The sequence below is a fragment of the Apodemus sylvaticus genome, chromosome 1, assembly GCF_947179515.1.
Source record: "Apodemus sylvaticus chromosome 1, mApoSyl1.1, whole genome shotgun sequence".
Lineage (NCBI taxonomy): Eukaryota > Metazoa > Chordata > Mammalia > Rodentia > Muridae > Apodemus > Apodemus sylvaticus.
The window spans coordinates 57,889,124-57,911,428 of NC_067472.1; the positions used below are offsets into that span (position 1 = coordinate 57,889,124).

General features: G+C 53.8%; 3 protein-coding genes and 1 non-coding gene across 5 annotated transcripts; 1 reads left to right on the plus strand and 3 right to left on the minus strand.

Annotated features, from left to right (window-relative positions):
• Window positions 1–1,499: 1,499 nt before the first annotated feature.
• On the minus strand, window positions 1,500–7,520 carry Rin1 (Ras and Rab interactor 1). Its single transcript, XM_052193055.1, is given in 12 exon segments — window positions 1,500–3,117; window positions 3,119–3,154; window positions 3,156–3,502; window positions 4,297–4,448; window positions 4,574–4,705; window positions 5,032–5,337; window positions 5,597–6,328; window positions 6,452–6,543; window positions 6,661–6,733; window positions 6,835–6,949; window positions 7,049–7,229; window positions 7,378–7,520. Coding segments are annotated over 12 exon segments (2,295 nt in total). The 5' UTR covers window positions 7,461–7,520; the 3' UTR covers window positions 1,500–3,071.
• An 869-nt stretch (window positions 7,521–8,389) lies between these two features.
• Brms1 (BRMS1 transcriptional repressor and anoikis regulator) lies at window positions 8,390–17,566 on the minus strand. Of its 2 annotated transcripts, none has more exons than XM_052193079.1 (10): window positions 17,300–17,566; window positions 12,400–12,538; window positions 12,195–12,285; window positions 11,703–11,830; window positions 11,480–11,559; window positions 11,300–11,396; window positions 10,737–10,830; window positions 9,620–9,683; window positions 9,205–9,244; window positions 8,390–8,903 (listed from the first exon to the last, which is right to left on the minus strand). In XM_052193079.1, the coding sequence occupies exons 2-10, from the start codon at window positions 12,536–12,538 to the stop codon at window positions 8,896–8,898; spliced, it is 741 nt and encodes a 246-aa protein (XP_052049039.1). In that variant the 5' UTR covers window positions 17,300–17,566; the 3' UTR covers window positions 8,390–8,895. The 2 variants fall into 2 exon arrangements, with proteins under 2 accessions (XP_052049039.1, XP_052049047.1); XM_052193087.1 differs by lacking the exon at window positions 17,300–17,566 and adding an exon at window positions 17,179–17,283.
• Window positions 17,567–17,655: 89 nt separating this feature from the next.
• Window positions 17,656–19,896, minus strand: B4gat1 (beta-1,4-glucuronyltransferase 1). Its single transcript, XM_052193069.1, has 2 exons — window positions 18,713–19,896; window positions 17,656–18,471 (listed from the first exon to the last, which is right to left on the minus strand). The coding sequence occupies exons 1-2, from the start codon at window positions 19,766–19,768 to the stop codon at window positions 18,280–18,282; spliced, it is 1,248 nt and encodes a 415-aa protein (XP_052049029.1). The 5' UTR covers window positions 19,769–19,896; the 3' UTR covers window positions 17,656–18,279.
• A 458-nt stretch (window positions 19,897–20,354) lies between these two features.
• Window positions 20,355–20,436, plus strand: Trnas-gcu (transfer RNA serine (anticodon GCU)). Its single transcript has one exon. It is a non-coding gene; the product is annotated as a tRNA-Ser (tRNA).
• Window positions 20,437–22,305: the final 1,869 nt, after the last annotated feature.

The window sequence follows — 22,305 nt, forward strand, 5'->3', positions numbered from 1 at the left end:
CCTGGGCACAGTGCTTCTCTCACCTGGGATAATAACGACATGGACATGTCACTTAGCTTTGGAATGTGGGTCGGAGGACGCTCTAACCCGTGGGTGTGAACATTGCTTACAAAGCCTCAGTAGAATGCTAAGGAGGGGAGGAGGGTGTGTCAGACTAAGTCTCAATGACTGCGGTTCACTCCACTCCTCAGACCATCTCACAGGCCCTAGAACCTGAGCAGGCAGCCCTTTCTTCACCCTACCTCTGACCCCCTTCCAGTGATGCCCAGTGGTCTTTTATCACCAGCTGGGTATTCATGCGTTGGGGTGGCATCAGGGGACAAGAGCACCTGGTATGGGCCTGAAGCAAGGTGCTCAGGAGAACTGCTAGGAAACGAGCCAGCCCCAGGAACGGAGAGAACAGGTCTCAATGAAGTCTTCCCAGACCCACCATTCTGAATCATCCCACAGACAGTCTTAAAAGTGCCAGTTCCAGCCAAAGCATTGTTCTAGGTCTTGAAGGCCTGCTGGGAAGAAGGCCAGTCTGACTCTGGCACATTAGTGAGGAAGACAGACAATAAACACACTCACACATACAATTGGGGTGACTTTAAGGTGACAAATGCAACATTGCCAAGCAAGGAAATGACGTCCCTGCTCTCAAGACACCCAAGCTACTGGTCAGTGTCCCTGTCCTGCTCTGCAGCAGTGGACACTGGCTGAGGCACAGCACAGCTCAGAGCCTTGACTTCTAGGACATGGGAGATGCAGGAAAGGTGGAGCCCCGGGATGCAGCGCTTCAGTCACCTGCCAGATCACAGTACTTGGTATTAGGCCACAAAATACACACACTTCTCTTTTGAGATGGGGGTCTTGCTATAGCCCAGTCTGGCTTCCAATTGTGTAGCCAAAGATATTCCTGAACTGCCTCAGCCTCCCAAGTACAGCGATTACAGATGTGTGCTGCTGTGCCTGGCTTTGTTTGTTCAGAGTATGAATAACTGATTCTCTTTCTGGAGGGTAGACATTGCAGTTTTAAGTCCTGCAACAAGCCACTTACCTGAAAAAGGCCTCGCATTCCTACTTTATGTAATGGAGACATCGGGAAGGGAAAAATAAGGTGGAGACAGCATCTAAGACTGGCATGTTAGCACCACCCGACTGGTGGGGCTGCCACCGAGCTTGACTTGTGCTCACACCGATTTGGCTTTGATAAAAGCAGGCAGGAGCCAGCGGCACTCCTTTGAGCCATGGCAGGACCCGCACTGACTTCTCGGAGCCCAGAACTAGAACTGACCACAAAAAGGAAGGGCCTGACGAGGTCCCAGAAACCTGGTTCCCACGAAAGGAGCTGCATATCCGGCCCCTGGGGTTGTCTGAGCACCCCTGCAGACATTCCAGGTCCTCGTCGTCGTAGGTCGCATCAAGCATGTCTCTTTCCCAGAAACAGCCTCCCCACCCCTCCCCAGCTCCGCCCCGCCCCTTCTTTCTAGCTATCGAGCTCCAGTCAGCAGACACCGTTTATTGAGCACCTGTGGAGTGCTCGATCCTGTACAAAGGGTTAGGGTGGAAGGGGGAACATATGACGGAACAGCGGCCGTGTTGTTCAGAGCCTTGAAGATCCAGCAGCCTGTTCGTGGCTCTTCCTGGGTGGTGGAGAGAAGGCCACCCTCCCCGTGCCAGATGTTAGATATCAGACGAACTTGTCTCTTATCACACACTTTTCCCTCCTGCAGAGGGAGGGGCATAGAAGTGGGCAAGGGACTGGTGGTCTGATGACTAGTTTGGAACCCCTACACTGGCCAGATGTGGATTTGAAAGCCCATCTCCATGTCGGTAAGTATATAGCACGTAAGTTGGTGCCCTGGTGCTCAGAGGCCCAGGAGAGCAGCTCTGAGCCCGGCTGTGGTTCTCCTTTGTCTGGAAACAAGTCGTCTCTGCTCGGCAGTTCCCACGCTGCTGTAGGAGTGTAAGGCCAGCGACTGCCTACATTCTGGGGCTCTTACATTCTCTTTAGCCACACCCCTCCCACCGCTCTGAGGGAGTGGGCAACCCTCAGCCGCTTCTTGGGCTGCACACGCCCTCTTGTGGCCATTCGTGGGTATTTTTCTCTGCTCGTATTTGCCGTGGGCTTCCCTCTGGGGCCATTGCCCTGGCCTGGTGGGCCAGTTTGCTGGAACATCTTGGGAATGATCTAACCTGCACTGCAGTGGGGCTCACAAGCCAGGCCACCCCTCATTACCGAGCTTAGTAAGGACCCAGTGAGCGGACTGCAAAGGCAATGTTTGTGGGGCATCTCTGTTCTGGAAACTTCTGCTGCTAGTGTGCATTACTTCTCAGAGTCCAATTTCCCAGAAACACTTAAGAGCCTCAGCAGACTTCTGGTCTTGAGAAAAGACTGGAACATAGATGCTCTCTCCTGTGGCCTGACCTCTAGGGAAGCAACCGTCTCTGAACTGACTGGGGACTGCCTGGTAGAGGCGCCCACAGGCTATCGCGGCTGCTAACACCCACTCTTTGCTCTCTTTCTCCTAAATTGAGCTGCCAGCCATCCACGAAGGTCCTGGGTCACTCACTCCAGGACCCTGCAGAATAGCAGTCACACCCCTTCTTCGCATGTCAGAGGCTATGTCCGGGAAGAGCTGTTAGTTTGGGGAGACTTGCTGCCATTCTTCTGATCCCTGACCCCTGAAATTAGGAGAGACTGGAGTTGCATGGGGTCTTGATGCTCCAGCAGCCCTGGGGTGCCCATGGCAGTGGGAGGGGCAGAAGCAGCTGGGACAACCCTCACGCTCTGCTCTGCCCCTCTGGCTCTCAGGGGGATTTCCCCTTATCAGACCCATCTATCCCCGTGGGCTATGGGGGCACAGAAGTTGGGGCCTTGAACAGAGGGTCTGCCCCACCTCTCTTAATGCTGCTTTGGTCTGTATGGCCAGCTCCCGTTCCCTGGCAGGTGGACTCAGGAAGATCAGCTAGAGGCGGTGGCAGACACCACAGTGAACCATGTGTGGGTGGTGAGGGAAGCTGTGCAGCTAAGAAGGTGGACTTCAGAGGCTCCTGGGGGCCCGGGCAGCCCTTCTGGTCCTCCCCAGCTACTCTTCCAAAGCCTGGCTTCCCTCTGCCTCGTGTTCCTCTGGCTGTGTGATCCTTGCCTTCCTGGTCAACAGCTCTGCGCTTTCCCTTCACCGTCTAGATCCCCTTTCTCCTCCTCCCAGGCTCCTGCCTCTGGCCTCTCACTGTCTGTCTTTGTCTTCTCTGCTGCAGCCCCCTGGGTCTCAGGGCGCTCTGCCTGGCGATAGATGAGATAGCCAGTTGCAGGGAGCCTGTGGGCCAGGGCTTCGGGGGGTAGGCGATGGTAGCCCTGGTCCTTGTAGAGGAAGAGGCCAAATGCATCAGGTTGAGTCACTCGGAACTTGGTGGCACAGAGTTGGCTCAAGGCAGCGATGGAAGACTCTGGGGGCACAGCCAGGGTCTTGGATGTGCAGCCTGTGCTGGGGTCCTGGTAGGCCACTCGGAGGAGATGCTGTGCAGAAAGCAAGAACAAGTCCAACAGTCTGTTTGGTTGTCACCACCAAAGCACAAGGGTCAGGCTGAAGCGGTGTAATGATAGAGTGGCGTGGAACCCATCCAGGGTAGGACGGACTGACTGTGGGCTCCAAGTGGGACTTTGGGGCAGGGAGAAATGTGCTTGGACTAGTGGTCCAGGCGCAAGGCCAACCAGAGGGAGCTCTATGAAAAGATCCACGAGGATAATCCACTGTGTGCTAGGCTCTCTCCATAATTGTCCCGGGGCCTACCTACCTACAACTATCCCCATAGTTCACCAGTTCACCTACCCTTCATGGCAACCCATGTGCCCATTTTAGAGATGAGAAAACCAACGCACAGACAAAGTGATAGAGCTGGGGTGAATCTGGGATCTGGCTACAAACTCTGGATTCATAAGCAAGACTGAGAAGGTCAAAGGTCAAGAATGGTGCACCCTGGCCAAGGTCCAAATGGGAGCATAGACCAAAGCTCAACAACAAGGAGGGGAGAGTCTTAGCTGGTACTAGGGGCCAGGAACTGGCTGTCACTCTCATGTCAGTTTCTATCTCCACATCTGTAAAATGAGAAAAACAATGGCCCTACCTCTGCAGAATTTCTGTGCCGATTCGAGACTGCCCTGCAGCTTACAGTCCAGTGCCTCCCCCAGGGAACACATTCTCCTGAAGGGCAGCTCTGAAGCTCAGCTGGGCCTTAATCTCTATTGTAGGGTGGTGCAGGGCAACGTCAGTGTCGGCCAATAAGGGGAAGCCATGGGGAACGGCTCCTTACCTGGGAGCTGTGGGTGGCCGGCAGGCGGCGCTGTTCCCAGAGGGCCAGAGAGCGCTGGAGCTCCTGTGCTGGGCTGAGTGGCTGTGCGGGGGCCTGGCTTAGGCCACCCAACAAGGCCAGGCTGGCCGAGAGGCTGGTCAGGTAGTAGCCACCTGGCACACAAGAGAAATACACAGAATGCAGCTCAGGCTGGGGTAGAGCGTCCTGCCTCCCCAAGGACCTACTCCCAGCTAAGAAGCCCCAGTTTCACCCAGACAGGAAGTGAGGGAACCCTTACCCTCTCCCGTGAGCTGGGTGGGTTCCAAAAGTTCGGACATGTACTCAGCATCTAACAGGAGGTCAGGAAGGTCGCACTGGGCCAGAGCAAGGCTCAGCAGAGGCAGGAACTCATCAGCTCCTGCATCCTCCCCTGTGGAGACATGGGAGAAGGAAGTCCCAGCCTCCTCAGAGGCCCAGAAGCTAGGGTCCAGTCTCCATGCTAGACAGCGACCCCTCCCCTCCCCTCCATCTGCTAGACCCCTAAGAGACTAGGTAACAGACCAGGACCATCATAGCAACCTCAGGGAAGGCTACAGGGAAGAAAAGCAGTATTCTCTGGAGTCCCTGGGATGGAAAATTGGATCCTTCTATCCTGTGTGCAGTACTGGGGTTCTGGGACAGTCTCCCTGTGGAGGTGGGTGGTGCACAGCCTCTTCTCAGAAAGAGTGGGGGAGGGAAGGTGTGGTGGGATCATACCTGCCTGGGTTTTCAGGGCTGTGTATAGCAGCTTGCAGGCCTGCAGGAGCCGCTTGACCTGGGCACTGGGGGAGTAGGCACGGAGGAGCTGAAGCAGCTTCTGGCGCACCTGCTCTGTCTCCACAGGGGAAGAAAGGTTCAGGTGGGACCCGAAGGCTCCAAGGCCCTGGGTCCTGGCCAGGCAGAAGCCCTCAGCTAGGCGGCCAAGGGAACCATCTGTGGAAAGCCGGCGCCGCAGGCGGGCAACTAGAATCGGTCGCAGAGGCTTGAGAACGGAGCGATGCAGGGACTTCTCCAGGACCAGTTCTGCCAGAGGAGAGGTAGGTGTGGTCAGGGGAAAGAAGCCTGGAAGAGCTTCTTTCTGGAGGCCCTGGCCAAGATAGGAGGTAGGGAGAAAGGTGGGGAGGGGGAATTCAGTCCAACAGTAGTGAGAAAGGGGGTGGGGTGGGGCACAGGGAAAGCAGCTGTACCTCATTAGGCACCCAAAGCAAGGAGAGAGGAGGAGGACAAGGGAGGATGGAGAGGCAGGGACATGAGCCTGTGGAGGCCAGGGCTTGGGCCTTACCCAGCCGCTCCGGTGGTAGCAGCTTCTCAGGGCCCAGCTCTGCACTCAGCATGGCCCGGGCCCGAGTCAGGGCCTGGCGGATGCCCTGCAACTCTCGGGGCTCGGGACCAGCCCGAACCTGGGTCAGTAGGTCCTGCACTAGCTGACCCACAGCCGTGTATCGGTTTTGCATTAGCGTTGTGGCTGCCCGGCCCACCTGCCTCTCAGGTGCCAGCAGAGAGCAGAAAGCAGAACTCATGGACCGAAGCAGAGGCCGCCGGTGCCTTGGGCGTGGGGAGGTTGTAGGGCTTCCTGAAGAACCCTCCTCCTCTGAGCTGCTAGGGGAGCAGCAGTCCACCTCCTGAAGTGAAGGTAGGGGAGGAAGTCTCGGGCCCGCTGCACTTCCTGGCACACGATACCCCACTGAGCTCTCCCTCTGCAGCAGCTGTCGAGGGGGCAGACTTTCCGTTTGGCTGGAAGATGGCCCTGGCAGCACCGGGACTGGCGGAGGCGGAACAGCAGGTGGAGACAGAGGGCTGGAGGTCTCGGTGGACACGCGCACTTTGAAACTCCTCTTGAACTTCTCGCGCTTAGTGGGGCCCAGATCCCCGGGGAAGAGGGGGTTGAAGAAGCAGAGGGCAGCACCAGTGCCCTGGTCCAGCTCCTGGGGGGAGCGAGCCTTCAGCCGGGGTATCGCTGGGGCTTCCGAAGACCTCTGTTGAAGCTTGGTGTTGAGAGAGGAACTCCAGAACTCTAGCAATCAGAAACCAATGGGGGGAGAGGGCTCAGGGCTGGCTCTGGAGGGCGTCCACAAACAACAATCTGGGTTGCTCTTTCTCCCCACATTTGGCCTCTTTGTGCCTGTCGAACCCTTACCCATGCCCAGATGGGAGATGGCCTCCAGCTCTTTGTGGGTGGCTGCCTGGTGAATGGCTCTGGGGAGTCGGAGAGGGAGGAGAAGAATGTCCCTAAGGTCAGAGCAAGGAGCAGTCAAGAGTGAGTGCTGCGCAGATGCAGAGGGTGGGCAGCCCCAGGTGGCAGCCTGGCCGGCCGGGGGCCCCCACGTGCCCTATGGGCACACTCACCTGGTTTGGCAGTATGCACAGATGAGCTGCACCAGGTCCGGGAACGTGAGCTCTGAGCCCTCCAAAGAGACGCCTGAGAGACAGACATCACATCATCGGGAGTGAGGCTGCTCTCTGGGGACCTCCCTCCCCTGCCTGTCTTCCAGCCCCTTCCCTCCAGGCCACCCTCCTCACCGCCAGGACTCTCCTGGATATAGTGGCTGGAGACAAAAGAGGGGCCACTGGCTTCTGGCAGCCGCACACACAGAGCCTGGCATTGGCGAGTGTTAGACTTCCGCACCAGGAAGGTCTGCAAGTGAACAGGGTTAGGAGGCTCGGGACCTCCATGTCCAGACCCGTTTGCTCCCATCCTTGGCAGGCTAGACCTTGAAGAAAGGGAGAGACTCACCCCTGGAGGCTCCGTCCTCAGCACGTGCAGCGCGGCTGCAGCGTTGGCCCGCAGCTGTAACCACACAGGCCGGGTGATCAGCAGCCGCTCCCGCAGGCTCACAGTACGCGCTGGTGGTTGGGACCCGCCTGCCTGTACCCCTCTGGCATTGGGTGTGTCATACAGTGGGTCTGGAGATGGCCTGGGGGCAGACACCCAGACCTGAGCAGGGGTCTGGGGTGAACACCTCTTCCCATTCTGGGCTTCCTTCCCATCTGTCCTGTCCTTGCCAGACCCTCCTGGAACTGCCCTCACCCGACACACCTGGCTGGTCCCCCAACTTTACTAACTTTTCTTCCTGTTGGTGCCCAGGTACAGAGTTCAGGCTGGTGGCTCCCAGAGGGTGGGCTCCGGTCTCACCAGGGTCTTCCATGGCTGGGAGCTCCTTCAGCTTCTCCTGGGACTCAGGAAGGGAATCCAACCCCCAAGGCACAGGCGTGCACATTCCTGGCGGTGAGTAACACTTCCTGAAGGCGGTTCGCCCTGTCACACCCCGCCAGTTAACTCTTGTATGTCCACTCCATGTAGCCAGTGTCCACCGTTTCTATTCTTGGCCCAGCTGAGTGGCCAAGGAGCCCTCCAAGCTAATGCCCTGCTGAGGGCCCCAGCTGTGGGAGGACCACCTCCACGGAGCTCCTCCTGCAGCCTCCTCCCACTGTGCAGTGGAGGAGGGAGGGGTTAAGCAGGACTGGCTAAGTTCCCATAGGCCCAAACCGCACCTCTGGGTCACCTTAAGAAGTCTGTGGTCACTGGCTCATCTGCTCCAGTCTTGCAGGGGGGGGGGGGGGGTCAGCCTTGTGGGAGAGCACCCCCTACTGGTTGCAGATGACTCATTCCTGAACCTAACTTGGGTTTTGTGATTTCAGGTTGCTATGGAGAAAGGATGCTGTGTCTCCATGGAAACTAAGCTCTTTGCTTAACTGAGGTTCTGGGGGTGGTTCTGACACTCACTGTTAACCAGAGGGGGAGTGTGGCTGTGAGGTCGACTGCACATGGTGCTGCTGCTGCCTCCCTCCCACACAGACCTGCTAGCTAGCCTGCCCTGCCAATCTGCCAAGTGTCTGGGGCAGGTACAGACATGACTTGGCCTGCAGTCATGTCCAAAAGCCCCTTCACCACACAAGGCCACACGTGTCACCTTTTTGCCTGTGCCATGTGTAGCTTCCGGCTCTGGTCCCAGTTTCCTATCCCCAGGCTTTTCTCTAAATCACAATGTCCCAAACTACAGAGACCCCAGAAAAGTCTGTCTTAGGTGCTCCCACAAAAGCCTTTGTAAGGTACAGCAGCCACGCGTCAGTCACATCAAGGTCCCAGGTTAAATTTTATTCCAGTCTTTGGAATCTGAGAGGCAGACACCAGGAATAGCCCTGAGAAAGCCTGGGAAGCCATCATTTCCAGCGGCAGTAGGATGGGCAAGACCCAACATGTCTCTGGATCGAGAGCGGTCCTCCTGCTGTTGGGCCTGGATCCTGGCTCAGTGGCTGAGGGCCAGGGTTGAAAGTCAGGAGGGTTGCTGCTTTGACTCTGGATGAGGCCTGTTTTCTTTGTGGGGGACTCTGAGGAAGTTATTGTTTGGGAGGGGGTGGGCTGGTCAGGGATGGAGAAAACAGTCTTGCTTGGCCAGGTCACCTTCAGGGCCAGTTATGCAGATCTCCAGGAGAGCGGATGAGTCCAGGCCAGTGGTGGCAGAGGGTCAGGGACAGCAGTAACACCGGAGAGTTACTAGGCAGCCCCTGCCTTTGCAGAGAAACGTTAATCCTGTGTGTGGAAGCAGCTGTTCCCAGGACCCTCTGAGTGCCAATGCAAGGTCAGGGTCCTAGTAGGGATATGGGAAACCTGCTGAAGGAAGTTGAACCAAAGGACCACCCCCACTTCCTGAAGGCCCTGAGGAAGTGCCATACTCCCCTCATCCATAAGGGTTTCTTCTTCCTGCCCTCTGACCCACCCATGCTGGGCATGCACTACCACTGGGCTCCACTCCAACCGCTTTCCTCTACAGGTCCTGCTCCCTCAGCCAAGAGCCTCTCCAATCTGCTTCCTAGTCCTCCAAATCCCGTGAAATCCTCAAAGTGAGATCAGACCACCACCTCTGATGGGCCCACGACTGTGGCTCTTACCGTCTGCTTTTCTCTTCTGAGGGGACACTGCTGCCCTGGCCTGGTGGAGAGAAGAAAGGGTCCCTTAGCGTCCATTTTAGCTTGCTGATACTGCCCCCATGGTCCAGGATGAGAGCTGCTCTGAGCCAAGCTCTATGAAATATAAAATCTTTTCTACACCAAGTGCTGAGGTGGCCCTCTCCTCCCAGTCCTCCTGGAACGAGGGCTGACATGAACAGGTCAGTCTCTAGCCACAAAGTCAGGGCACCTGGGCTGAGACAGATGTTGCTGAGGAGAAAACCACCTGGGCGTCCTCAGGTACTAGAGCTAGCAGGGGGGCCAGGTGAAGGAAGTAGGGGGCAGGGAGGGTGGGGTTGTTGGGAGTAGAGGGACAAGAGGCAAAGCAGGGTGGGGTTAGAGGCAGCGGTGGACCCACCTTTTTGATGGCCGTCCAGTCTTCCAGGATGTCAATCTCCTGCAGCATGTACACAATGTATGGGCCCACACAGGGTCAAGGAAGCAGGACAGCCACAGGAAGCACGCAACCACCCCACTGAAGGCCACAGGCAGCAGGGCCACACCTCACACTCATTGCTTAGGAGAGCTGGCACATGGAGACTGTGGAGGTGGTGCCAGAGTTTTTTGTTTTGTTTTTAAAAAAAACCTTGGTATTTGTGGTCCTGGCTGTCCTGGAACTCACAGAGATCCACCTGCCTCTGCCTCCTGCCTCAGGGACTCTAGTTCTTGGCAAGTGTGGGAGCTGTGTTTGGGACAGAACCCTACCCCATTCCCTCACTCACTCCCACCCTGTTTCTGTATGGGCTGACCAAGGCCCCGCCCACCCTAAGGGGCCCTGCACCTGTTGCTGACAGCTACTGGCTTGCTGGACCCTGTCTCCTGAAGGTGGATCCTGGCGGCTTCCCTCCTAGTAACACTGAGCTCTGTATCTGAAATCTACCTTTACCCACAATGATTCAATAATGTCCTGTCCGTTCCACCTCCCTCCTGAGGTGATCCCAGGGCTGACACTATGGCTATGGAAGACCTCAGCTCAGTGCTACGCTGTGCAGCAACAGGAGGGTCAAAGGTAGGGAGTCTCCTTAGGACGCTCATACAGGAGAGAGCCACATGCATGGGGCGGGGTATGGATCAGGAGAGACTTCAGAGGAGAGGGCACCTGACATGACAGCATTGGACAGATAGGCAATAGCGCAGAGGGGTTGAGCAAGGCCCGGGAAGGAATGACCGAGCATGAGCCCTACATCAGGACACTGAGGGGACGCCAGAGGGCTTCAAGGCTCATCTTTTCTCAGGAAATTACTAGGAGTCAGTGATCTGAGCTTTCAGTTTCTTTGGGGACCATGGAACTCAGGAGGACCTAGAATGCAGAAGAAAATTCTGACAAATGGACACTTTCATGTGACACCAAATGGCCATGAATGATTGTAGCTTGGCTGTCCCACATGATCCTTCTAACCTCCCTGAGTCCAACCTCCCTGAGTCCAGGGCCCGTCCAATCTGCCCAGAGGCAGGCGACCTTGAGTGGAAGGATACCAGAAACAAGCGGTGCCTTCTTCCTCTTGCTGGGGGGCACCGGGTCCCAGGTCTTGGAGCCGCCCCTGCTGTGTAGTTTGTCGTCCCACCACTCTGTGGCCAGAGAGTCAGGATCAGGACAGTAACCACAGCCACGGACAGCCTGGCCTTCCCTCCCTTCCCCATCACCACCAGGAGAGCCGCCCAACCCTGGCTGAGGCTGGCAGCCTCCTGGGTACTGGTGCAGCCCGGGAAGACTGCTGCCCTCCTTGCTTAAGCCTCAGGTTCTCCATTTGCTTTGCTGACAGGGGATGAAGGAAATTTCTGGACCCCATATGAACACGGATGCCACTATCACTGAGAGGACTATGTTTTTTTTATATGCATCCCGGTGTCAGTTGGATATCCCTAATCTGAATAGGGGCAGGCAGAGCCCACTCTGCATGAGCCCCCACTATATGCGGAGTACTGAGCTAGACCCTTTCCTGACCCCAAGAAGCGGGCTGTTTGACTCCCCTTGTGCAGCCTGGGAAACTGAGGTCCAGAAAGGGTGGGGCACTTTAGGACTGGGCCCTCGCCTCACCAGAGCTGATGTCGAGGCTCTGTCTGTCCTCCTCCAGCCTCTGGATCCGCTCCTGCAGCTCCCCAAGAAGTGTGTCGTATAGCAGCAGCCTCTCACTCTGGGGGGGGGGGGGGAGAGCTGCTCAGTCGGGGACGCTAAACTCAGCCTCCCCGCCTTCCTATGGGGTTCACACGGGCTCACCTCCAGGTGCTGTTTGGCTCCCTGGAGTTCACACTCATACTTATTCCTGATCACATCCAGACAGAAGCCCTTGTAGATCCCTGCAAAGGGAAAGAGCAGCTCTGTTTGGCCAGAGGCCCTAGTGTCACCCAAAGGAAGAGTCACAAGAATAGGGTGAACAGGGCAGGGCAAAACTGACGGTGTCAGAGAGCTGGTCTGGGAGCAGAACAGGGCAGCTACAGACCTGCCACCTGAATGCGGATCTTTAGGCTCTGCTGCAGCCCTCCAAGAGGCTCTGTGTACTCTGGGGCTCGCTCTGCCCCCACCTCCTCCAGGCGGAAGCGTAGCTGGCTCAGCCGCTCCCTGAACAGCCTGGGGGTGAAAAGGCAGCTGTGTGTCACTGGCTTCTCTAGGGGCCATTTGTCCTCTCAAGTCAATGCCTGCTGAACACCTGCCCCCTGCCCCTCTGCCCGCTGGCCCCCTGCCTGCTGCCCTCCTGCCCCCTGCTCCCTCTTGCAGCTTGTCATTACAGCACCTGCCCCCGTCCCCCTGCCCACTGCCCCCCCTTGTGGCTTGTCATTACAGCACCTGCCCCCCTGTCCGCTGCCCCCCTGCCCCCCTGCCCCCTGCTCCCTGTCCCCCTGCCCCCCTACCCGCTGCCCCCTGCTCCCCCTTGTGGCTTGTCATTACGGCACCTGCCCCCCAGCTGCACAAAGGCCCTAGCTCCCATGCTCACTTTTCCTTCAGCTCAGAGAACTGCTTCTCCAGGTCCAGCATCTCACTGACACACTCACTGCGGCGCCGCTCATAGTCCTCGTCATCCATCTCTGAGGCGAGAGGGCAATTAGGACTGGTTCTGCTGTGTGTGCGTGCATGTATGCACATGTGTGTGCACACGTGTGTGCGTGTGTGGGGGAGAGGGAGAGGCTATAGGGGCTCACCTGAGCTCTCCTCCTCCGACTCAGTCTGGCTGCCACTCCGTTCCTCCTCACTCTCATCTGCCTCTCCATTCATCTCAGCTGCTGAATCGCCTTCTGCCTCCATCTCTTCTGTTTCTTTGCCTGAAGGCTGGATGGGCATCTGGGCTCCGGGAGACAGAGTATGGGCCATTGTTAGCCACTGACCACTATCAGAGCAGCCAAACAGAGCTGACCAAACACAAGCCTCGAACGAGACGGGAAGTGACTAGTATCACCACACTGAACACGCACTTGATGGAACCTGCTCCTCTCACAGAATTCTGGGATGCATGGGAATGCTGACCAAGGCCATGAGTCACAATGGGAAAGGCTCCCCACAGCCATGGGACTGGACCCAAGCTTCTGACTGGCTCTGACAAGACCCTTCACAGGCTGTACTTGAACTCTAAGCCCAGCTCCTTTACCTCACTCAATGGCCAGTTCTCACACTCCACCCACTCTGGCCTTTTCCTGTGTTCTAGATCAAATCCTGTCACTGTCTCTTCAGTCCTCAGTGTTTCCTTCTCCCTATGATCTTCAGTTCCTCCTTCTGGCCCGTATTAAAAGCTTAATGTGCAAGTGCTTAGAGATGAGACCTTCAGGGTTTTCTGTTATTCACTTAATACACACACACACACACAGCCCATAGAGCATACATGGAGTCTGAGGACAGCTTGTACAAGTCAGTTCTCTCCTAATGTGGGCTCTTGGACTGAACATTGGTGGCAGTTGCTTTTACCTGCTGAACCATTTGGTTAGCCCAAGATGAGACCTTTGAAAGACGCTGAGGTCTGCCCTCAGGTGTACTGATGGCCTCAGTCAGCAGAGGGTTCCTGAGACAATTTAAGTCTTTCCATTTCACCTTCTTAAATGCGGTGCTCTAGCGAAAAGGCTCTTGTCAGACACAGGCTTCTCAGCCTTGTCTCCCGGCCCAGGGCTCTGAGACACACACATCTTACATATATAATTTTGACATTATGTGCACGAGTGTTCGGCCAGCACCTGTGTCTTTGCACTGTGTGCAGTGGCTGCAAAGGGAACATCAGATCTCTTAGAAACGGAATTACAGACGGTTGTGAGCTGCCATGTTGGGGCTGGGAATGGAACTAGGGTCCTCTGGAAGAGCAGCCAGTGCTCTTAGTGGCTGAACCATTTCTCTAGGAACACCAATGTCCATTGTAAAAATTTCTGATTCTGGGAGTTAAACAGATTCTTTTTTGTTTGTTTAGTTTTTGTTGTTTTGGGTTTTTTTGCTTTTTTCCTCTAAGACAGGGTTTCTCTGGATAGCCCTGGCTGGTCTGAATTCCTCTGCAGACCAGGCTGGCCTTGAACTCACAGAGATCTGCCTGCCTTGCTTCTCGAATGCTAAGGTTAGAGGAATGCATCATTATGCTCAGCTAAACTCAGATTCTTTTTGTTTGGTTGGTTGTTTTTGGGACAGGGTTTTTCTGTGTGGTCCTGGCTGTCCTGGAACTTACTTTGTAGACCAGGTTGGCCTTGAACTCAGAAATCCACTTGCCTCTGCCTCCCAAGTGCTGGGATTAAAGGTATGCACCACCACTGCCTGGCTAAACTCAGGTTTTTTTTTCTTTTTTTTTTTCAAACATTTATTTATTATATACAGTGTTCTGCCTGCATGTCAGAAGAGGGAGCCAGATATTATGGGTGGTTGTGAGCCACCATATGGGTGCTGGGAATTGAACTCAGGACCTCTGAGCCATCTCTCCAGCCCTAAACTCAGATTCAAAAGCATGCTGAAAAAGCCAGCATTTCCCGACGTTCACAGCCTTCTCTGAGAACTGGTCTCTAAGTTGTCCACGCTGGCCACAGGGCCACAGGCTTGCCTCTCTCCACTCAGTTAAATGCCCTGCTTCATACATGACCCTGACTTGGGTTTTTATTTTGTTTTGGTGAAGGACTAAGGATTGAACTCCAGTTCTCATAAATGTTGAGCCCTAACTACCACGGGGCAATATCCTAAGCCCCTAGCATTCCCAAGGACAGGAACAGGAAGCACATTCCTATGTGGAAGTTCAGATGTACTCAGATTTTTCCTACCATTAAGGAAAAACAGAAGGGGCTGGAGAGATGGCTCAGTGGTTAAGAGCACTAACTTCTCTTCCAGAGATCCTGAGTTCAATTCCCAGTGACCACATGGTGGCTCACAACCATCTGTAATGAGATCCAATGCCCTCTTCTTGTGTGTGCCTGAAGACGGCTACAGTATTCTCATATACATAATATAAATACATCTAAAAAAGAAAAGAAAAAACCAGAAGCCAGGTGGTAGTGGCAAGGGCCTTTAATCCTAGCACTCGAGAGGCAGAAGCAGGTGGATCTCTGAGTTCAAGGCCAGCCTGGTCTGGTCTACAGAGTGAGTTCCAGGACAGCCAAGGTTACAAAGAGAAACCCTGTTGGGGGGTGGAGGTGGGGAGGAAGCAGGGAAGTCTAAGAATGTTCCTAGCATATATGAGGTCTTGGAATCAATTGTCAGTACTGGAAAGAAAAATAAAAAATGAAAAAGCAGAGGGAGCCCGAGGCTCATACACAGTCCCATCTCTCCACACACTGATGCGGAGAGCCAATAACTGGGTGAGATAGTGATGCTCTGTCTTAAAACAAGAACAAACAACAGCAGCCTGTCTGGGCGCAGTTCAGGGCTGGAGCTGCTGTCTGAAGAGGTGCCTGGACTAGAGCCCTCTGGAAAAAAACAAATACAAATAAAAAGTAAAGCTGGGTGAGCCGATACAGGCCTGTTATCTTAGCGCTCAGGAGGCAGAAGGATTACTACCAATTCAAGCCCAGCCTGATATACAGTTAGTTTCAGGCTAGCAATAGCTGGGGAGGCTGTGTCAAATCCAATTAAATGAATAGGTAAAAGAAGGAATGCAGAGATACGAAACTTGGCCCAGTTTACTTAATTTCCTACAGTTCTCTAGGCCTTGGGCACACTTGCTATTCTGATTTTCATCTGCTCCTCTTTCAGTGTTTGGATACCCAGAACTCACACTAAAACCACTGCGGCAGAATTACACATCGACTTCCTTGTAGCAAACACCAACATTTTTCAGTGCTTGCCTTATGTAACCTATCAGAACACTAAGTCCCTCCCCTCACTTTCTTTCTACGCATCTAGTATTTACTAAGCACCTAATTAATATATGCCAGGTACCAACAGTCACCATGAACTGTGGCAGGGGCTGTAATACAGCTATAACAGACATAGTTTTTGGCCTTGAGGAAATGACAAATTTCTGGGAGAGAAGGCAAAGAAACAGACCTTTATAATGGTGTAAAGAGAGTCAAACTAAGGTGTTATGGGAGAGGTGTCTACACAGGATCTGGAGCTTGCTGCTATAGTGACAGCTTCCAGAGAGAGAGAGACTAGGTGAGGACCAGGCCGACAGAGATGGAACATTCCTGGCAGAGTGAAGAACAAGTACAAAGACTCAGAAGTGAGAAAGGGGCCAGGGATACAGGTATGTAAGCTTCCACTAGACCCAGGCTCCGCTACCTACATATGGCAAGTTGTTTAGGCTTTGTGCAGTCTGACTAGTCAAGCAGAAACATCAGAAGGGGTCTTTGTTGGAATTCACAAGGCCAACAATGGAGGCAGGCGGAGAAATCTCAGCACAGTAGATTGAAAACCCAAAAGTTAGGGTGGAAGATATTTTCAGAATGAAGGAGACTGAGAGATTGATCTGCCAGGTCACCTGAGAGAATAAGCCATCTTGGATGTAGAAGCTTCTAGTTCACAGTGGTGTTACTTCTACCCCTCTGGTTGCTGCTCTGTAAGTCATCCCTGTGGGGTAGGCACACCCCCCCTCCCCCAGGAGCTTGTTTTTTTTTTTTTTTTTTTAATTCATAGTCTCCCATTCTCATGTCAGATCACCCAGGGAAATGTGGGTGTTTCATGAGAACAGGGGCCGCAGTCTGTCCTATTCACCTAGTACAGTGCCAGCTCACCTGATGACTGCAGATTTCCAAATACAAATTAAACAAAAAGAAACCTTTGCAGTGCCAGGCGGTGGTGGCGCACGCCTTTAATGCCAGCACTTGAGAGGCTGAGGCAGGCGTATTTCTGAGTTTGAGGACAGCCAGGTTTACAGAGTGAGTTCCAGGACAGCCAGGGCTACACAGAGAAACCCTGTCTCGGAAAAACAAAAAACAAAAAAAAAAAAAACAAAAAAACAAAAACAAAACAAAACAAAAAACCCAAAAACAAAACAAAACAAAAAAACCCCAAAACAAAAAAGAAACCTTTGCAGTACAGGGACTGGCTTTACGTCTTGATAATTCTACTTGGAGTGGTGGCCAACGCTTCTTCAATACCTATTCAAGTAATTATAGTGCCAGTCCTGCAGGAGCGTTTAGTAACATTTCCTCCTGCTCTGAAAATCCAGATCTCCAAAACAGCCCCACCCACCGTTCCCCTTCTCAAGACTCAGATCCTCCGCACGGGCAATTCCTTTTCACCATGGTATATATTTTTTTCTAGGACGCAGGGTGAACGCAACGATCTCCTTCCTCCATCTGACTCTGATCCTGACTTCGTTAAATGAAGTCACAACCGTCCCTCCTTAATCTGGGTACAAATAGTGGCTATACCATTGCTGAGGGCTGTAGGAAGTGGAAGAGGCACAAGGTAACGCGCAGTGTACATGAAATTTCTCTTTACAGAGGTATAAGCATCTCCAGGGAAAGCAGACCTCTCCCTACAGACACAGGGAACAAACTTTGCGGCGCAAGGGAGTATCCAACCTCGATCCACCCTCAGAACCGCGGGCTCCTCTCAAGCCAGCGCGCGGGCCGGACCGGTTAAGTCTCTGCTTTGGTTCCGAACCCGGAAGTCCAACCCAGCGCCAGGCGTGGCCATACGCACCGCAGGGACTGGGGACTCCGGCCTCACGTCCAAGACTCCGTGAGAGAGGTCGGAGCCAGGATGTGAACGCGGCCGCCGTTGGTCTCCGGAACAGAGCTGCGCAGGTCCCTCTTTCTCCGGGAGGTGTCGACGCTTCCGTGTACGTCATCAGGAGGCGCCCATGTGGAACTTACAATGGAACCACTGGTATCCAGGCATGCCGGGATAGGAGGACGGGTCTCCATAGCAACCGGCCCACAGTCTCCCAGGCCTTCAGCTTATTCTGGCATTGTGGTCTGTGTCCTTGGGTCCACCGCGGTATAACACGGTGCTCCGGCCCACCACCCCTCAGCTTAGGAGAGTAAGTGAGCCAGCTGTGGGTGTAACACTCGTTTATTTACACAGTCATCCGAAAGCAAATGAGCAGCCCAACCTAATGGAGGGCACAGATCTGGGACTTTAACCCCCCCAGGGTCTACAGACCCCTTTCCTCCTTCAGGGGGAGAACGAGAACGCTTATGTTCTACCCCAGTTCTGAGCACTACATTCTAAGTTTTCATCTTTCTTTCCAAAAGGCTCATTTTATTAAATACTCAAGCTTCTCACCTCTAGTCCATTCATACTTTTTGCTTTGCTGCTATCTACCCAGCATTGTTAATAGTAACAATATCCTATCAGTGCAGCAATATTAATAATACTTCACATTTGTACGAGTTTACAGATGTTTTCACATACAGCATCTCATCTGAGCCAACAGTTCTGTGAGGTAGGTATTTTCACCTCCCTTTTTACAGACGGGGTAATGGAGGCTCAGAGAAGTAATATTTGCTCAAGGCCACACAGCTAGTTAGTGGTAAAGCTGAGACTTGGCTCCCAGCAGCCCATGGTCAAGTCCAGTGTTCTGAAACCACAGCTACCTCTAAAGTGGAGGCATGTTTCTTATCCCAGTCAGGCCTGAGGAGCCAGATGCTGAAAATTCTCAGACCATGGAAGAAAAGGACTCAGCATCGTCGGGGAGAGTTGGGGTACCTAGCCTTCAGCTCCTGTTTGAACTGGCGGTAAAGGATCTTATTGCGCTGGTTTTCAGCCTCCTTTTGGGGGTGGAAATTCAAGGCCTCCTTGAATCCCTTATGAACCAGGAATCCTTCGTTCAGCACCTCAAAATTAAACCCTGCCATGTGCAGTTCACAGGCCTGGAAAAGGGGTGGGGAAGAAAAGGGAGATGGAGGAAGGGAGAGGGAAGAGAAGGAGTGAGACAGACAGAGGTCACAATAATGTAATCATAATAACTTAATGATATCCCCAGGGCCCACACAATCACCCCTAAAGCTTCACTCCACTGTCCTCAATTCTCCACCGTCCAACCGCCAATGGCCACTCCATCCCCGACACACCTCCAGTCTCAGTCCCACATGCTGTCTCCCTTTTAAGTACCTGGCTGATTCGATTGAAGCCATACTGCCGAAAACGTTCATCAAATGTGGGCACCTTTCCTCCAGCCACATAAAATGGTTCCCAGGGGTCCCTCCAGGGCACCACGTAGGCAGGTCTCAGCAAGCTCTCTTCTGGCAGGTTGACCCAGCGGGAGTAGTTGGTGGGCGCATGGCAAGGCGTGCACAGCCCATAATAGAAGGGCCGGACTTCGCCCACCTGATAGAGCTGCACTAGCTCGTTCTTGTTTCTCGGCATCCGGCGGGATCGGCGGATTTCAAACGCAGGCACTACCAGGGCTGTGCCGTCCCAGTGCTTACTCTGATCCAACATTTCCCTTAGGCCTCTCCAGAGCCCTTCGCTGGGCACCATGTCCACATCAATCACCAGGGCATAGCTGGCCTCTTCTCGAGCCAGATTCCTTAACAGGTTATTGGGATAGGAGATGTTGGTCCCCAGTGCATAATTAATCCCGGGCTGGGCCACCCTCGCTAGCTTGTCAAAGACCTCTTGGCAGGACCGCAGCAGGGCAAACTCCCCAGGCTCTCGGGGGTCGGGCACAGCAGCCTCATAACGCGAGGGGCACACGAGGTGCATGGCGACCCTGGCGCGCATCTCGGGGCAGTGGCTGCTCAGCGCGTAGGCCAGCACCGTGGCCAGCTGCGCCTCTTCTTTGGTGGCCGCGAACACTGAAACGGACAGCGGACCCTCCCAGCGCTCCAGAAGTCCGGACAGGTGTAGTAGGTTGTCCACACTGGCATGCGTAGCCAAGATGACATCGTTGGGGTCCATGGTGGTCTTCAGTAGACCCCTGTAGACGCGATAATCGCCGCTAGCATCCAGAACGCCTCCGGAGGCCAGGGCGGCGCGGAGTTGAGACTTTACCTGGTCTACGGATCGCGGAGACGGCGGGAAGAACTCGAAATACTGTTCCTGCTCCTCCTGGCCGTGCAGTCCGGACAGCAGCGAAAGGTAGAGCAGCTGCAACATTGCCACCAACATGAGCGCGGCCAGCAGCAGCTGGTAGAAGGCGCATCGGATGCCGTAGGACATTTGCATGGCTCTCGGGGATCCCGGCACGAAGCAGGGACCACCCGGCCGTAGCCTCTGCCAGCCACCGCAAGCCCGGATTTACCGCAGCCTCCCGAGCGCAGCCGAGGCCAGCCGAGGCCAGCCGAGCTCTACGCGTAGCCCCGCCCACCACCCGCTCTCCTCCTCGGAGGCGCGAGCCAGCTCGCCCTCTGTGAGAGAAGGGGAGCTACTGCAGCCGTGGCTGCTCGGCGCGCGCTTTGCGAACGCTGAACCTAGCCGCGGTCCCAGCGCGAGGCCGGAGACCCCTGTAAGCGTTTCTTTCCCTGGGGAGCTGGACGCAGAGTTACCGCCCCCCCCCCCCTCCAGCCTTAGCGCGTCGTGAAACTTCGGTGCGCTCGCCCGGCCGCGGGGAAAGGAACCCCCGCAGAGCTTGGCTGCATCACTGATGTGATGGCGGAGTTCCCGGTTGAATCCTTCGGAGAGGAAATTAAAACACCTTTGTTATTGTTTCTTCTTCTGAACTTTTCCGGGTGAGTACCGGAGTTATGAATAAAACGTGAAGGTGCGCAGGAGATGGGAGATATGGAAATGTGGAAAGCATCATTGCGTGTGGGACGAGGTGGCCGAGTGGTTAAGGCGATGGACTGCTAATCCATTGTGCTTTGCACGCGTGGGTTCGAATCCCATCCTCGTCGGTCCTGTTTTATAGGGGGAAGGCTTCTTAATTTTCTACATTCTGCGGGTCGTGAGCAGCGAAGTGGAAAAATTCGGGGTCCCACCAAACTATTTGTCCACAGCCCATGTTTCGAGCGTGTTTTGTACTAGAGCTTTCAGAGTGTGCATGGTGTTGATTAAGGCTCCACTCTTTTTTCCTCCTAAGTACAGCGAAGGGCTCGTTGCGTCTAAGACTAGTACTCTGATTTGACCATCAGCACCTCACCTGATCTCTGCAGGGGAGTGATTGTTTAAATCACTGCTGTTTCCTCTGTTTCCTCCAAGGTGGAAACATCTTTACACAGCCCTTGGCCCATGGCATGAATTGAAACAGACGGCTTCGAATAGTCCCACAGCAGCCACTGTATACTGAAGGCACTTAGTGTTTGTGGATGAATGGAAACCGTTAGCAGAAGTGTGGGGGAAGGGCGGGTACCTCCGCTGCTTCATCAACTGACTTAATAAATACTTGACTTCCTTTTTAACCAAATCAAGATATATACTGTGGACAGAACACAGCGCTCGTTCAGACTGGAGGGCACCGAGTGGCAGGGTTGGGTTGGGTAGGGGGCTTCCACAGGCTGCAGGGTCCTAAACATTCAGGATACACCTATTTCACAGATTGATATGGTAGCACTCAGGGCGCCAGCTCTCAGCCAAGGCTGTGTTAGGCACTGACAGGGAACCGTGCACATACAGGTAGTGAGTGTCCTTTTCACTGGACACAGGCGGCAGGAGAGAAGGGGAGGGTCAGAACTTTCAGCCCAGGTTTGGTAGACACAGGGATCAAAAATCAGACTTGCTGCACTGTGAGAACTTTGGTTTGGTTTGGTTTTAGTTTTTTTTGAGACAGGGTTTCTCCGGGTAGCCCTGGCTGGCCTGGCATTCACTCTGTAGACCAGGCTGGCCTTGTGGACAGAAATCCACCTGCCTCTGCCTCCTAAGTGCAGGAACTAAAGGTGTGCGCCACCATTGCCAGCCTTTTTGTTTTGTTTTGTTTTGTTTTTTATAACCTGGTCAATAATTAACAAAAATAACAATCTATACTGGGCTGTAGTGGGGCATGCACTAGGGAGACTCAGATCTCCGAGTTCGAGTGCTGGTCTATAGAGCTACACAGAGAAATCCTGGGGGGAGGGGCATTTCTTCCCTCCCCCCCCCTTTTTTTTGTTTTTTGTTTTGGTTTTTTCGAGACAGGGTTTCTCTGTGTAGCCCTGGCTGTCCTGGAACTCACTTGGTAGACCAGGCTGGCCTCGAACTCAGAAATCCGCCTGCCTCTGCCTCCCAGAGTGCTGGGATTACAGGCTTGCGCCACCACCACCGCCCGGCTCTCCCCCCCCCCCCTTTTTAACTGATTAATATAATATAATATAATATAATATAATATAATATAATATAATATAATATAATATATATTATATTATATATCAGTAATCCTGTTTTTAACTTTTTTCTTCACAAACAGAACTCTTAGAATAATAGACTTCACAAAATAAACACTATTAAAACAGAACTTTAAAATAAATATTTTATTTGAAGTAGGAACGTGGTGCATGCAGCTCTACTCTCCCCTGGGTGACCTACCGTTTCAGTTTATTATTATTATTTTAAAGAGTACCTTGCTATTGTAGTCCAGGATGGGCTCGAACTTGTGAACCTCCTGCCACCACCTCTGGAGTGCTGGATCATAGGTATGCACCAGCACATCTGGATGCTCCATTATCATTATTTTATTGTTTGTGGTTTTGAGATAGAGGGTATGGGGTTTTGGTTGTTGGGTGGTGGTGGTGGTAGTTTGTTTTTGAGACAGGGTCTCTATGTAGTCTTGGCGATCCAGGAACTCACTATGT

Excerpts from the sequence above, each read along its gene's own strand:
- Brms1 (XM_052193079.1), bottom strand. The coding sequence starts at position 12,538 with ATGCCCATCCAGCCTTCAGGCAAAGAAACAGAAGAGATGGAGGCAGAA. Across the intron at positions 9,684-10,736 it reads AAGGCACCGCTTGTTTCTGG|CCCATACATTGTGTACATGC; the intron begins TATCCTTCCACT and ends ACCCTGTGTGGG. Across the intron at positions 9,245-9,619 it reads ACTGGACGGCCATCAAAAAG|GCCAGGGCAGCAGTGTCCCC; the intron begins GTGGGTCCACCG and ends TCTCTCCACCAG.
- B4gat1 (XM_052193069.1), bottom strand. The coding sequence starts at position 19,768 with ATGCAAATGTCCTACGGCATCCGATGCGCCTTCTACCAGCTGCTGCTG. Across the intron at positions 18,472-18,712 it reads GCTTCAATCGAATCAGCCAG|GCCTGTGAACTGCACATGGC; the intron begins GTACTTAAAAGG and ends CCCCTTTTCCAG.